This window comes from Nerophis lumbriciformis, linkage group LG31 (assembly GCF_033978685.3).
Source record: "Nerophis lumbriciformis linkage group LG31, RoL_Nlum_v2.1, whole genome shotgun sequence".
In the NCBI taxonomy this organism is placed as follows: domain Eukaryota; kingdom Metazoa; phylum Chordata; class Actinopteri; order Syngnathiformes; family Syngnathidae; genus Nerophis; species Nerophis lumbriciformis.
Genome location: NC_084578.2, coordinates 1835001 through 1851725, shown reverse-complemented (window position 1 = coordinate 1851725; position 16725 = coordinate 1835001). Strand labels below are relative to the sequence as shown.

At 41.2% G+C, this 16725-nt stretch overlaps 1 protein-coding gene across 2 annotated transcripts in view; it reads left to right on the top strand.

Moving 5' to 3' along the window:
- cpap (centrosome assembly and centriole elongation protein) overlaps nucleotides 1-16725 on the top strand; it is a 62981-nt gene that overhangs the window by 28022 nt on the left and 18234 nt on the right. For both annotated transcript variants that reach the window (XM_061926116.2, XM_061926115.2), the window contains exons 5-6: nucleotides 5312-5917; nucleotides 12829-13420. In XM_061926116.2, coding sequence (XP_061782100.1) covers nucleotides 5312-5917; nucleotides 12829-13420 — 1198 coding nt within the window. The remainder of the gene's footprint in view (nucleotides 1-5311; nucleotides 5918-12828; nucleotides 13421-16725) is intronic.

Below are 16725 nucleotides of genomic sequence, written 5' to 3'. Positions count from 1 at the left end.
GGACTTCAGATGCATCAGGTCTTTGTGAGTTGTGTCTTTCATTCCCTTGTCGTGGCGATGATGTCATCTTCAGCGTTTACACTTGGACTTCCTGTCTTTGACCCTGCTTTGGTTCCCGTCCGTCTTCTACCGCTTGGGTCGCGGGGGACTGGAGTCTATCCCAGCTGTGTCGCCACCAACGCAGACAGACGGTCAGGCATTCACGCGGCCGTCTTGAATGTTCCCCCGCTTTCTTGCCGTTGTCAGCGTCTTGCCAGGTGTCCGTTTGTCCCGCTCAGCTTGACTCTCTGCCACAGCAGAGCCGCTTGGTCCAAACTTTTGGAAAGAAAAATATGCATAAGATGATTTAGGAAATAATGGGTGTTTTAAATTAGTGCTGTCCCGATACGATACATCGATATGGGGATTATTGGTCCCAAATCAGCAAAATTTTACAAGCAGTGTGTTTTAACATCGTTAAGCTATTTTACTAAAGTCCTTGACAAAAAGTAAACATGCCAGGCTATAGGCTAGCGCCTATACAACAGCTAGGCACACAATAGCACACAAGCTAGACGTGACATAAGAATCATTGAACAATAAAACGGCACATTCGTAAATGTAAACAAGTATCAAAGAATTATAGTTGCATATTACTTACACATACAAAGTCTCCAAGGCATATAAGAAAGTATCCAGTAACTAACGTGTCCACATCATTCAAATTAACTGCGTCATGAGGTCAACTTTGGGAATTATTCTGGACGGTTAATAATCAATGGCTTAAAGCAGGGGTGCTCATTACGTCGATCGCGATGTACCGGTCGATCTCGGAGGGTGTGTTAGTCGATCACCAGCCAGGCATTAAAAAAATAGTCCTAAAAATAAGCGATCATAAATCTTCACTATGACGTCACTTTCGTCACTTGATTGACATTCACGGCACCCGAGGGTCTTCTGAGATGACGCTGGCTGCTGCCAGCTCATTAAAATTACCGACTGGAAGGCGAGAAACACTTTATTTCAACAGACTCTGGCGCCGTACCTGTCGTCAAAACTCCAAAGACCGACTGCACAGTTGCACAATCAAAAAAGCTCTGCTTCAACCTGCCTGCGCTACCAAAATAAGAGTCTCAGAAAGCTGGCGTGCACAAGCTAGCAAGCGACGGAGTTTGCCGACAATGTATTTCTTGTAAAGTGTATACAAAGGAGTACGGAAGCTGGACAAATAAGATGCCAAAAACCAACCACTTTCATGTGGTATTGGACAGAAAGGAGGACTTTTTTTCTCCTCCATTCGAAAATGCGGACGTTATCATCACCACTGTCTGAATCCAATCAATGCAAGTCATCAGAATCAGGTAATACACCAACTTATATTCTTGTCTTCATGAAAGAAAGGAATCTATATGTGTTAAACATGCTTGTATTATCTTTAACCGCCTTTAAGTTGTTAACAATATTAACTATATGTGTTAAACATGCTTGTATTATCTTTAACCGCCTTTAAGTTGTTAACAATATTAACTATATGTGTTAAACATGCTTGTTTTATCTTTAACCACCTTTAAGTTGTTAACAACATTAACTATTTGTGTTAAACATGCTTGTATTATTTTTAACCACCTTTAACTTGTTAACAATATTAACTATATGTATTAAACATGCTTGCATTATCTTTAAACACCTTTAACTTATTAACTATATGTGTTAAACATGTTTGCATTATCTTTAAACACCTTTAACTTGTTAACAATATTAACTATATGTATTAAACATACTTGTATTATCATTAAACACCTTTAATGTATTAACAATATTAACTATATGTGTTAAACATGCTTGCATTATCTTTAAACACCTTTAACTTGTTAACAATATTAACTATATGTATTAAACATGCTTGCATTATCATTAAACACCTTTAACTTGTTAACAAAAACATATATTTCATAAATAAGTAAATATAAATGATATATATGAATGAGGTAGATCCCCACGACTTGATCAATTGAAAAGTAGCTCGCCTGCAGAAAAAGTGTGAGCACCCCTGGCTTAAAGAGTTTTTCATAGCTACCATTGTTCTCTGTTTGAGTCATTTCACTTAATCAAACCTTTTCTGACATTCCACACTACTAAACAATACAAGTATGTGTAAGGATTGGGTACCGGATCCCGTCCTTTTTTGGCACTCCAAATTACTGTGTTCCAGAAGTTTTGAGGCTTGTCTCTGTGCTGTTTGGCGTAATGTAAGAAGGATACCCTGTGACATTTGCGCAGAAATGGCTTTCTTCTGGCGACTCGGCCATGCAGCCCATTTTTCTTCAAGTGCCTCCGTATTGTGCATCTTGAAACAGCCACACCACAATTTTTCAGAGAGTCCTGTATTTCAGCTGAAGTTATTTGTGGATTTGTCTCTGCATCTCGAACAATTTTCCTGGCAGTTGTGGCTGAAATCTTTGCTGGTCTACCTGAATCCCTCATTTCCCACTTCTTAATCAGCGTTTGAACACTGCTGATTGGCATTCTCAATTCCTTGGATATCTTTTTATACCCCTTTCCTGTTTTATGCAGTTCAATTACCTTTTCTCGCAGATCCTTTGACAATTCTTTTGCCTTCCCCATGACTCAGAAGCCAGAAACATGTGTGCAGCACTGGATGAAAGATGCAATGGTCTGTCAGAAGCCCAGAAACTCACTGACCTTTTATACACACACATTACCGTATTTTCCGCACCATAAGCCGCCCTGGGTTATAAGCCGCGCCTTCAATGAACGGCATATTTCAAAACTTTGTCCACCTATAAGCCGCCCCGTGTTATAAGCCGCATCTAACTGCGCTAAAGGGAATGTCAAAAAAACAGTCAGATAGGTCAGTCAAACTTTAATAATATATTAAAAACCAGCGTGATGTGGGCGCGCATGGAGTCGTATATCAACATGGACGGAGCTGCGTGAAAAAAGCCACCCGGCCTCTTCGCGTAAACTTCCCTTAACCACTCGCTCATCTTTTCTTCATCCATCCATCCCTTCGAGTTAGCTTTTATGATGACGCCGGCTGGAAAGGTCTCTTTTGGCAAGGTCTTCCTTTTGAATATCACCATGGGTGGAAGTTTCTGGCCATTAGCATGGCAAGCTAGAACCACAGTGAAGGATGACTTCTCATTCCCTGTGGTGCGAATATTCACCGTACGTGCTCCCGTTGTATCCACAGTGCGGTTCACAGGAATATCAAAAGTCAGTGGAACCTCGTCCATGTTGATAATGTTCTCTGGCCGGATCTTTTTTTCAGCTATCTTGTTTTTACAATATGCACGGAAAGTAGCCAGCTTTTCTTGAAAGTCTTTAGGCAGTTGCTGTGAAATAGTAGTCCGTGTGCGGATGGAGAGATTGCGTCTTTTCATGAACCGGAAACCTGTCGCTTAGTAGGAGCCATTTTGTGGTCTTTACAGATGTAAACACACAAAGGAAATGAAACGTAATATCCGCGCCTTCTTCTTCTTCTACGGGGGCGGGTGGTTGCTTACAGTAGAAGAAGAAGCGCTTCCTCTTCTATGGGGGCGGGTGCTTACCTTGGCGGTTGCTTGCCGTAGAAGAAGAAGCGCTTCCGCTTCTACGGGGAAAAAAGATGGCGGCTGTTTACCGTAGTTGCGAGACCTAAACTTTATGAAAATGAATCTTAATATTAATCCATATATAAAGCGCACCGGGTTATAAGCCGCACTGTCAGCTTTTGAGTAAATTTGTGGTTTTTAGGTGCGGCTAATAGTGCGGAAAATACGGTAATTACAAACAAACATGTCACAGGTGAGGATTGGAACCTTGATTAGCCATTCAAACCTCTGTGCATGTTATCAGATCAAAGTCACTGGGGTATGTAAACTTTTGATCAGGGTCATTTGGGTACTTTCTTTTGCTATTTTGATTTAAAAAGAGTAAACACAGTTGTTTGCCAATAAATAGCTTCACACAACCATTAAGCATGAGTGGAATAAATGTTTTTGTGTTATCATTCATATTCTCTGAAGAATGGCCAAGAAATCATCAATTCTCCCAGGGTATGTAAACGTATGAGCACGACTGTATGTATATACAGTGGGGCAAAAAAGTATTTAGTCAGCCACCAATTGTGCAAGTTCTCCCACTTAAAATGATGACAGAGGTCTGTAATTTTCATCATAGGTACACTTCAACTGTGAGAGACATTAGGTGAAAAAAAAATCCAGGAATTCACATTGTAGGAATTTTAAAGAATTTATTTGTAAATTATGGTGGAAAATAAGTATTTGGTCACTTCAAACAAGGAAGATCTCTGGCTCTCAAAGACCTGTAACTTCTTCTTTAAGAAGCTCTTCTGTCCGCCACTCGTTACCTGTATTAATGGCACCTGTTTGAACTTGTTATCTGTATAAAAGACACCTGTCCACAGCCTCAAACAGTCAGACTCCAAGAGAATGTCATGTGGTCAGATGAAACCAAAATAGAACTTTTTGGTATAAACTCAACTCGTCGTGTTTGGAAGAAGAAGAATACTGAGTTGCATCCCAAGAACACCATACCTACTGTGAAGCATGGGGGTGGAAACATCATGCTTTGGGGCTGTTTTTCTGCTAAGGGGACAGGCTGACTGATCCGTGTTAAGGAAAGAATGAATGGGGCCATGTATCGTGAGATTTTGAGCCAAAACCTACTTCCATCAGTGAGAGCTTTGAAGATGAAACGTGGCTGGGTCTTCCAGCATGACAATGATCCCAAACACACCGCCCGGGCAACGAAGGAGTGGCTCCGTAAGAAGCATTTGAAAGTCCTGGAGTGGCCTAGCCAGTCTCCAGACCTCAACCCCATAGAAAATCTGTGGAGGGAGTCCGTGTCAGCCCCAAAACATCACTGCTCTCGAGAAGATCTGCATGGAGGAATGGGCCAAAATACCAGCTACTGTGTGTGCAAACCTGGTAAAGACCTATAGTAATCGTTTGACCTCTGTTATTGCCAAAAAAGGTTATATTACAAAGTATTGAGTTGAATTTTTGTTATTGACCAAATACTTATTTTCCACCATAATTTACAAATAAATTATTAAAAAATCTTACAATGTGAATTCCTGGAATTTTTTTTCACATTCTGTCTCTCACAGTTGAAGTGTACCTATGATGAAAATGACAGACCTCTGTCATCATTTTAAGTGGGAGAACTTGTACAATTGGTGGCTGACTAAATACTTTTTTGCCCCACTGTAAATCGATGTTTTTTACACTCTTAAGTGTAAAAGTCTTATTTTGGGAAAAATTTCAGCTTTTTGCACTAAACCTCAACATTGCTGCGATGTTTGCAGAAGCCGGACGGAAGGGACTCCACGCACACTAAAAGGGCCTTTCTGAGGCGAGGCCAGGGTCTGTCCAGATTTACCAACAAGGACGGGAAGACTCCTCCCAAAGCAGCGACCCAGCCCAGAAACTCGGAGAGCGGTGTCAAGAAAGCGTCGCAGCAGCCTCTTCCTGTCCAGCGTAAAACCGCCACTCTCAACAAGGAGAACCGTCCCAGGGAAACCACTTGGCCGCCCCAGAATCCCAGCGTGAAGGGCAAGGCAGTCGAGAAGAAGGTGTTGGGCTGCCACCAGAGACAAAACACAGACCGACGCGGGGGAGTTGCGGGTGCTCAAAGCGACCCGGCGGAGGTCCGCCCGGTCCAGCCCGCCGAGACAAAGCAGGCGGGTGTGCGGGCCCAGGCGAGCGGGGCGCGCGTCCGCCTGACATGCGGTCCCAGAACAGAGTCGGGAGGCGGAGTTCCGCAGGAGTCTTTTGAGGCGTCCTTCGTAGAGAAGGAACAGCGTTGGGAGTGCGAGCGTCAGCTGGAGAACGTGGAGCTGGGAGAGTTTGAACTCCTGGAGAAAGCGGCCGAGGAGTTTTCCTTCTCCTCCAACTCCTCCTTCGTCGCCAAGGTGATGTTTCTCCTCGCACGTCAACCATGACACATAATGCATACACGAATGTGGATGATTAATGACGCGTGTGCAAAAGTAGAGTGGATGCAGTAGCACGCAAACATGTTGCTCCACTGCAGGAAGGAATACTCTCGCACACATTTTTCCACTGAGGGCCTCAGATAGTGATGGGTCCGGCAACACCGATGCATCGGCGCATGCGTCGAGCTCATAGAGCAAAACCCTGTGTCGGTGCGCGTACCGCTTTTAGAAAGTCACGTGACCGATCATGAGCTGTTTTGGTCACGTGACCGATACGCCAACTGTGTCGCACTGACGCCTCCTCTGTGCCCTGTGAGCGGCTCTTTTCTACAGCCGGAGAAATAATAACTAAGAAGAGAAATCGTCTAAAATGTAATACGTCGGAAAAACTTTTTTTTTTTTTTTTAATAAAAATGTGTAAAAAAATAAAATTAAAACAATTCCCAGTCCACAATCATCCACAACATGTTCTCTTAGATTTCCATGTTATGATACATGTTCACATTATTTATTGACTGTATCTAAAAAACATATTTTTATTTAAATGAAGATATGAAATAATCCTAAATGAAATACAATGACTTGGTTTATATTATTGTATATACTAGGGCAGGGGTCACCAACGCGGTGCCCGCGGTCACCAGGTAGCCCGTAAGGACCAGATCAGTCGCCCGCTCGCCTGTTCTAAAAATAGCTCAAAGAGCAGCACTTACCAGTGAGTTGCCTCTATTTTTTTAATTGTATTTATTTACTAGCAAGCTGGTCTCGCTTTGCTCGACATTTTTGATTTTAAAAGAGACAAAACTCAAATAGAATTTGAAAATCCAAGAAAATAATTTAAAGACTTGGTCTTCACTTGGAATAAGCGGTAGAAATGGATGGACGGATGGGTCTTCACTAGTTTAAATAAATTCATTTATTTTTTTACTTTGCTTCTTATTACTTTTAGAATACAATTTTAGAGAAAAAATACAACCTTAAAAATGATTTTAGGATTTTTAAACAAATATACCTTTTTACCTTTTAATTTTTTTTTTTTTTTTTATTGTAAAGAATAATACATATTTTAGCTTCTGGTTTTTCGACGAAGAATATTTGTGAAATATTTCTTCAAACTTACTATGATTAAAATTCAAAAAAATTATTCTGGCAAATCTAGAAAATGTTTAGAATCAAATTTAAATCTTATTTCAAAGTATTTTGAATTTCTTTTAAAATTGTTGTTCTGGAAAATCTAGAAGAAATACTGATTTGTCTTTGTTAGAAATATAGCTTGGTCCAATTTGTTAAATATTCTAACAAAGTGCAGATTGGATTTTAACCAATTTAAAACATGTCATCAAAATTCTAAAATGTATCTTAATCAGGAAAAATTACTAATGATGTTCCATAAATTCTTTTTCAAATTTTTTCAAAAGGATTCAAATTAGCTAGTTTTTCTCTTCTTTTTGTCGGTTGAATTTTGAATTTTAAAGAGTCGAAATTGAAGATAAACTATGTTTCAAAATGTTATTTTAATTTTTTTCGTGTTTTCTCTTCTTTTAAACCGTTCAATATAGTGTTTTTTTCATCATTTATTCTCTACAAAAAACCTTCCGTAAAAGGAACAAAAAATGTACGACGGAATGACAGACAGAAATACCCATTTTTTTATATATATACATTTATTTATTTAGCTATTCTTGTTTAAATCACACTTACGTGTAACTTACAAATGACAATATATTTATTTATTTAAGTGTGTATCAAACTGGTAGCCCTTCGCATTAATCAGTACCCAAGAAGTAGTTTTTGGTTTCAAAAAGGTTGGTGACCCCTGTACTAGGGCATCAAATCAGTGTCAGTTGAGTCGGTCCATAGGTTGCCTGTAGGGATTTTTAATGTCCAGCAGATGTCAGTATTTAGTGACACAGTATCGACACAGTATCAATACAGTTTTGCAATGTGTCGAAACGCTTCATGACGCCTCATCAACCCATCACTAGCCTCAGACTGACGAATCAGAGGATGAGGGGCCCATTTTGGTAGCTTTCACCTTCAAAACCAGTACAATATATTAGGGGTGTAACGGTACGTGTATTTGTATTGAACCGTTTCGGTACCAGGGTTTCGGTTCGGTTCGGAGGTGTACCGAACGAGTTTCCACACGGACATATTAAGTACGTTGTGTAAACAATGCACACCGAGGCACAACACACGACATGCTAGCAGCTAACAGGCTAGGATAGACTGACCATACATCCTCTTTTCACCAGACATGTCCTCTTTTGCGGAGTTGTCAGGGCGGAGTTTCTTAAAGGCCTCAAATGTCCGGCATTTTGAGTTAGGGTTGCGTGTATTTTCAATGTATGTTCAGGATTAAGAAAAGGTTAAATGTAATTTAGAAAAAGTTGCAATGTTGACTAATAAAACAAAGCTGTTTTTTTTCTTTCAAACTGTCTATGCTCAAAACATAATATTGAATCAAAATCAATGTTATTATGACTTATTGACCTATCAAAGGTTCCCATTACTCCACATCAAATATTACACTAAGAAAAATATTTTTGGTTGAAGATTTTGCAAACTTGGTAAATAAATAACCCAAAAATGTATATTTTGTTGTTTTCTCACTCTACCGAAAATGAACCGAACCGTGACCTCTAAACCGAGGTACGTACCGAACCAAAATTTCTGTGTACCGTTACACCCCTAATACATACATTTATATATAAATATATATACAGGTAAAAGCCAGTAAATTAGAATATTTTGAAAAACTTGATTTATTTCAGTAATTGCATTCAAAAGGTGTAACTTGTACATTATATTTATTCATTGCACACAGACTGATGCATTCAAATGTTTATTTCATTTAATTTTGATGATTTGAAGTGGCAACAAATGAAAATCCAAAATTCCGTGTGTCACAAAATTAGAATATTACTTAAGGCTAATACAAAAAAGGGATTTTTAGAAATGTTGGCCAACTGAAAAGTATGAAAATGAAAAATATGAGCATGTACAATACTCAATACTTGGTTGGAGCTCCTTTTGCCTCAATTACTGCGTTAATGCGGCGTGGCATGGAGTCGATGAGTTTCTGGCACTGCTCAGGTGTTATGAGAGCCCAGGTTGCTCTGATAGTGGCCTTCAACTCTTCTGCGTTTTTGGGTCTGGCATTCTGCATCTTCCTTTTCACAATACCCCACAGATTTTCTATGGGGCTAAGGTCAGGGGAGTTGGCGGGCCAATTTAGAACAGAAATACCATGGTCCGTAAACCAGGCACGGGTAGATTTTGCGCTGTGTGCAGGCGCCAAGTCCTGTTGGAACTTGAAATCTCCATCTCCATAGAGCAGGTCAGCAGCAGGAAGCATGAAGTGCTCTAAAGCTTGCTGGTAGACGGCTGCGTTGACCCTGGATCTCAGGAAACAGAGTGGACCGACACCAGCAGATGACATGGCACCCCAAACCATCACCCAACCATGCAAATTTTGCATTTCCTTTGGAAATCGAGGTCCCAGAGTCTGGAGGAAGACAGGAGAGGCACAGGATCCACGTTGCCTGAAGTCTAGTGTAAAGTTTCCACCATCAGTGATGGTTTGGGGTGCCATGTCATCTGCTGGTGTCGGTCCACTCTGTTTCCTGAGATCCAGGGTCAACGCAGCCGTCTACCAGCAAGTTTTAGAGCACTTCATGCTTCCTGCTGCTGACCTGCTCTATGGAGATGGAGATTTCAAGTTCCAACAGGACTTGGCGCCTGCACACAGCGCAAAATCTACCCGTGCCTGGTTTACGGACCATGGTATTTCTGTTCTAAATTGGCCCGCCAACTCCCCTGACCTTAGCCCCATAGAAAATCTGTGGGGTATTGTGAAAAGGAAGATGCAGAATGCCAGACCCAAAAACGCAGAAGAGTTGAAGGCCACTATCAGAGCAACCTGGGCTCTCATAACACCTGAGCAGTGCCAGAAACTCATCGACTCCATGCCACGCCGCATTAACGCAGTAATTGAGGCAAAAGGAGCTCCAACCAAGTATTGAGTATTGTACATGCTCATATTTTTCATTTTCATACTTTTCAGTTGGCCAACATTTCTAAAAATCCCTTTTTTGTATTAGCCTTAAGTAATATTCTAATTTTGTGACACACGGAATTTTGGATTTTCATTTGTTGCCACTTCAAATCATCAAAATTAAATGAAATAAACATTTGAATGCATCAGTCTGTGTGCAATGAATAAATATAATGTACAAGTTACACCTTTTGAATGCAATTACTGAAATAAATCAAGTTTTTCAAAATATTCTAATTTACTGGCTTTTACCTGTGTATATATATATATATTTTTTTTTTTGTGGTTTTGCTTATTATAGATTAAGACTTAGACTTCCTTTTATTGTCATTCAAATTTGAACTTTACAGTACAGATAAGAACAACATTTTGTTGCATTAGCTCATGGTAGTGCAGGATAAAAGAGCAATAAGGTGCAGATATAAATAAATAGATTACTGTACAGATAAATATAATGCACTTTTGCATATGCATCCACATTTATTGATGTATGTTATATTGTCTTTATATTCCAGTTTATTAGTATATTAATCCATTTTTGGGGGGAATTGAGGGGATGATTATGATGCGTTCAAGAGTCTTACGGCCTGAGGGAAGAAGCTGTTACAGAACCTGGAGGTTCTGCTACGGAGGCTGCGGAACCTCTTTCTTTAGTCCAGCAGTGACTTATTATTATCATAATTATCATTATTATTATTATTATCAGGAAGCAGCGACATAACCACTGTCTTGTTACACAGCATTTAAACTTTCCTTTAGTCACTTCCTGGTCAGTGCAACCTGCGAGGTCAACTTCAAAACAAAAGCATGGCAAAATAAACCTGGATTCCACATGTTTGTTTATGTCATTAGAGTTGTTTTCTGCCACAGGAAGAAAGATTAATGCTTGTACATGCAAGACAGCTCTTACGTCAAAACACTCTTAAGTTGAGCTATTGTTATATTAGTTTGTGCCAGAGGTGTGGACTCGAGTCACATGACTTGGACTCGAGTCAGACTCGAGTCATGAATTTGATGACTTTAGACTCGACTTGACAAAATGTAAAAAGACTTGCAACTCGACTTAGACTTTAACATCAATGACTTGTGACTTCACTTGGACTTGAGCCTTTTGAATTGACATGACTTGACATGACTTGCTACTTTCCCCAAAACCCAAAGATGAAAAAGTTATTCGGGAGCGCTCCGTATTTTTCATTGTGTACTTGTCTATCAGCGTTGCGTGTGTCAGCTGGTGTGGTCTCAGTACAACAGCCAATCAAATTAGATCTACTTTGTTTTCATCACACAGCATTCATCCAATCAAATTGCAGGACAACCAACGAAGAAGACATGTCCAAACCACACGCCAGTGAACAAAAAATGATACCTAAAATAATTTTGTTTGGGTATAAAAATTACGAGGTGGTCAACACAAAACGGTTTGCAGTATGCAACACATGCGGTTCGAAAATTACTGATGGAGAGGCAACAACTTCCAACTTCGTCCGGCATTTGAAGTTGCACAAAGAACGGTAAGTTTTGAATGTAAGATAACGTTTATTGGCTAAGTAACGTGACTTTTATTTGCTGTGTAGTTAAATCAGTGAGGCTGTAAACTCACTGCTAACGTTATAACGTTATTGCAAACACGGGAATCTGTTGCAGTTCACTACCTTATTCATACTTTTTGTTCAGTGATTTTTTTTAAGCAGGGTTACGTTAGTCAATATATCACACGTAACGTTAGACGGCGGTCAGCAGCACCGCGTATTTTAGCCACCTAAAAAAAGACAAAAATAGTCAAATAAAGGTCAGTTAAAATGTATACTATATTATGAATATGTGTACCGTTTTAGCTAGCTTTCTGACATACTGTTGGTTGTTTACCTCAGTGGTCCCCAACCACCGGACCGCGGCCCGGTACTGGTCCGTGGATCGATTGGTATCGGGCCGCACAAGAAATATATATATATATATTTTTTCTTTTTTTAATTAAATCAACATAAAAAACACAAGATACACTTACAAGTAGTGCACCAACCCAAAAAAACTCTCTCCCCCCTTTTGTTCTGGGCATTGAACATGAAGACTCTTCCTTCACTGTTCCGAGTGGCCATGAGAGTCTTGGCAGTGCCTGCCTCCAGTGCTCCAGTGGAGCGAGTTTTCAGCCATGGTGGCATCATACTACGCCCCCATCGTGCACAAATGACTGACAGACTCTTGGCTAATTTGGTCTTTTGCAGATGCAATGCAGCATAGGGCCCTGACATATAAAAAGTACAACTTTTTTGTTATGTTCACGTATATGTCATGTTTTGTCAATGTTAACACTTTTGTACAAATAAGTACATTTGCACTTTATTTTTCAATGTGTTTGTTCTGTAAAGGAATGAGTTAATGTTTAAAATGACTGGTTAATAGTGCTATTATAAAGTGCAATGTCAGCACAATTTTCTTTCCTGCAATTTAAAATGCACTTGTTTTAATAAATAAATACAGCGTTTGAAAAGCATACACAATCTGTGTTAATATATTAGTCTGTGGTTAAAAGGACTTGAAAGGACTCGAAACTCAAAATGCAGGACTTAGGACTTGACTTGAGACTTTCCAGTCTTGACTTTGGACTTGACTCTGGGCTTGCCTGTCTTGACTCGGGACTTGACTCGGACTTGAGGGCAAAGACTTGAGACTTACTTGTGACTTGCAAAACAATGACTTGGTCCCACCTCTGGTTTGTGCTGATTGGCAGGTAGAAATCACCTTCAGGTGAGTGTCATGTCCAAATATGGTCGTAACAAAAGACTTTTTGAGGTTGGGAATAAGTGACATTGTGTTTGTGGGCCTGCAGCTCCTCCAGATGGATCATCACAACCGGAAGCTGCTGGGTGCGGCCAGTCTGCACCAGAGACGCCTCTCGTCCACCCCCATCAAGTCCCCGCCCGCCAGAGAGCAGCGCCGCAGTCTCGGAAGCGGCGACGCTGTGCAAAAGAGCAAAGTGAACTTTGACCACAAAGAGGACACCTCGTCTGCGGCCGGCGGCGACTCTAAAGAGGCGGACCATGGCGCCACGCCGCCTTGCTTCCCCGCGCCGCCTCAGCCCGTGTACAACAGTCTCGCCTACCAGGACGAGGACAGCTGTCAGGGTTCCGACGGCGGCGAGAGCGACGCCACAAGCAGCATCGACTCCACGCTGACAGAAGACAAAGAGGTGCTGCCGGACCATGCAGTGTTTCATGACGACGACCACGACGCGTGGAACGACCTGGACGACACGGCTGTCCACCCGGTTTCCACAGGAGCGGCCAATCAGGAGCCGGCTCCTCTAACTCCTCCTCCTCCTTCCAAACTCATGTTGACACTGTTCCCGTCACTCAGGCCGAAGACCCAGAATGCACCTCTTCCTCCGGCCCCCCAAGACAAGAAGACAGACGAGGAGGCGGGTGAGACGCTTATTGTTATATTTAGCTATTCTGAATGCCAGAAGTCATGACAACAAACAAATACTGTATATATCAGTGAAAAATTAATAATTGTCATTTTAATAATATTAATAATAATAATAATAATAGATTTTATTTGTAAAAAGCACTTTACATTGAGTAAACAACCTCAAAGTGCTACAGTGTATAAAAAAATTAAATAAATAAATAATACTTATCTGTACTGTAAACAGTGTTGGGTTAGTTACTGAAAACCAGTAACTAGTTACAGTTACTACCGTATTTTCCGCACCATAAGGCGCCCTGGGTTATAAGCCGCGCCTTCAATGAACGGCATATTTCAAAACTTTGTCCACCTGTAAGCCGCCCCGTGTTATAAGCCGCATCTAACTGCGCTAAAGGAATGTCAAAAAAACAGTCAGATAGGTCAGTCAAACTTTAATAATATATTAAAAACCAGCGTGATGTGGGCGCGCACGGAGTCGTATATCAACATGGACGGAGCTACGTGAAAAAAGCCACCCGGCCTCTTCGCGTAAACTTACCTTAACCACTCGCTCATCTTTTCTTCATCCATCCATCCCTTCGAGTTAGCTTTTATGATGACGCCGGCTGGAAAGGTCTCTTTTGGCAAGGTCTTCCTTTTGAATATCACCATGGGTGGAAGTTTCTGGCCATTAGCATGGCAAGCTAGAACCACAGTGAAGGATGACTTCTCATTTCCTGTGGTGCGAATATTCACCGTACGTGCTCCCGTTGTATCCACAGTGCGGTTCACAGGAATATCAAAAGTCAGTGGAACCTCGTCCATGTTGATAATGTTCTCTGGCCGGATCTTTTTTTCAGCTATCTTGTTTTTACAATATGCACGGAAAGTAGCCAGCTTTTCTTGAAAGTCTTTAGGCAGTTGCTGTGAAATAGTAGTCCGTGTGCGGATGGAGAGATTGCGTCTTTTCATGAACCGGAAACCTGTCGCTTAGTAGGAGCCATTTTGTGGTCTTTACAGATGTAAACACACAAAGGAAATGAAACGTAATATCCGCGCGCTTCTTCTTCTTCTTCTACGCGGGCGGGTGGTTGCTTACAGTAGAAGAAGAAGCACTTCCTGTTCTATGGGGGCGGGTGCTTACCTTGGCGGTTGCTTGCGTAGAAGAAGAAGCGCTTCCTCTTCTACGGGGAAAAAAGATGGCGGCTGTTTACCGTAGTTGCGAGACCGAAACTTTATGAAAATGAATCTTAATATTAATCCATATATAAAGCGCACCGGGTTATAAGCCGCACTGTCAGCTTTTGAGTAAATTTGTGGTTTTTAGGTGCGGCTAATAGTGCAGAAAATACGGTAGTTACTTTATTTCAAAAGTAACTCAGTTACTAACTCAGTTACTTACACCAAAAAGTAATGCGTTACTGTGAAAAGTAACTATTTAGTTACTTCTTTTTTCCCCCTTTTTTTAAGGCTCCCATTAATGCCCTTTTAGCCTTCATTTCAGTACTGTTATTGCACTGGAGAATAATACAATGTGTTGATCAACTTGACATGCATTTGCATCACTGAACTCAAAAAGCAATGTGCTCTACATACAACACACAAAGACAAAGATATGTTTCAAAGGGCCAATTTATTTCAGGCCAGAACAAATTGACAAAACTATTTTAAATAGCTGCAACATAATGGCACTTTAACTTTAACTTTAAGTAGATATGATCTTTGATCCAAGACACAACTTACATTTAACTAAAATGTTATTTTCTTTGTGCTCGACAAAAGAAAAGTATTGAGAATGTCTCCATGTTAAAAAAAACTCGACTTCTGGCTTCGCCATGATGTCTTGTTAGTTGTTATGAGATTAGCGTATGTTTTTGTGTGTGTGGCCCTTTAAGATATGACAGCATGTGAGGTGAGTGACGTCAGTGAGTGAGTGGGCGAGAGAGGTGAGCGAGCGGCGACAGTGAGTGCGTGCAGGTGCTCTAGCCTCAGCTGTAAAGACCCACTGCCGGGTAAAGTGAAGGTTGTTAGCCCCGAAGACGTACATAGGCCCTGGAGGAACGTCTCCCCTGCGCCCCTCAACTACGGTCTGGAACCCCCCCCCCCCACACAAAGCACGCCTTTTCTTTTCCACCGCAATAAAGCACACTCAGATCTTCTGTTTCTAGCCGATACTACATGGAAAATAACGTAAAATAACGCAGTAACGCATCATGTAGTAACGGTAACTGAGTTACTGAATATAAAAAATAACGCGTTAGATTACCGTATTTTCCGCACCATAAGGCGCCCTGGGTTAAAAGCCGCGCCTTCAATGAACGGCATATTTCAAAACTTTGTCCACCAATAAGCCGCCCCGTGTTGTAAGCCGCATCTAACTGCGCTAAAGGAATGTCAAAAAAACAGTCAGATAGGTCAGTCAAACTTTAATAATATATTAAAAACCAGCGTTCTAACAACTCTGTTCACTCCCAAAATGTACGCAAATGTGCAATCACAAACATACGTATATCAACATGGACAGAGCTGCGTGAAAAAAGCCACCCGGCCTCTTCGCGTAAACTTAAACTTACCTTAACCACTCGCTCATCTTTTCTTCATCCATCCCTTCGAGTTAGCTTTTATGATGACGCCGGCTGGAAAGGTCCCTTTTGGCAAGGTCTTCCTTTTGAATATCACCATGGGTGGAAGTTTCTGGCCATTAGCATGGCAAGCTAGAACCACAGTGAAGGATGACTTCTCATTCCCTGTGGTGCGAATATTCACCGTACGTGCTCCCGTTGTATCCCCAGTGCGGTTCACAGGAATATCAGTTGCTGTGAAATAGTAATCCGTGTGCGGATGGAGAGATTGTGTCTTTTCATGAACCGGATCCCTGACGCTTAGTAGGAGCCATTTTGTGGTCTTTACAGATGTAAACACACAAAGGAAATGAAACGTACGGTATATCCGCGCGCTTTTTCTTCTTCTACGCGGGCGGGTGGTTGCTTACAGTAGAAGAAGAAGCGCTTCCTGTTCTATGGGGGCGGGTGCTTACCTTGGCGGTTGCTTGCGTAGAAGAAGAAGCGCTTCCTGTTCTACCGGGAAAAAAGATGGCGGCTGTTTACCGTAGTTGCGAGATCGAAACTTTATGAAAATGAATCGTAATATTAATCCATATATAAAGCGCACCGGGTTAAAAGCCGCACTGTCAGCTTTTGAGTAAATTTGTGGTTTTTAGGTGCGCCTTATAGTGCGGAAAATACGGTATTTAAAAAGTGTACCAGAAAGTGTATTAAGGCAAAAAGTATTTGTATATCTAAAGAAAGTACGTATGTCT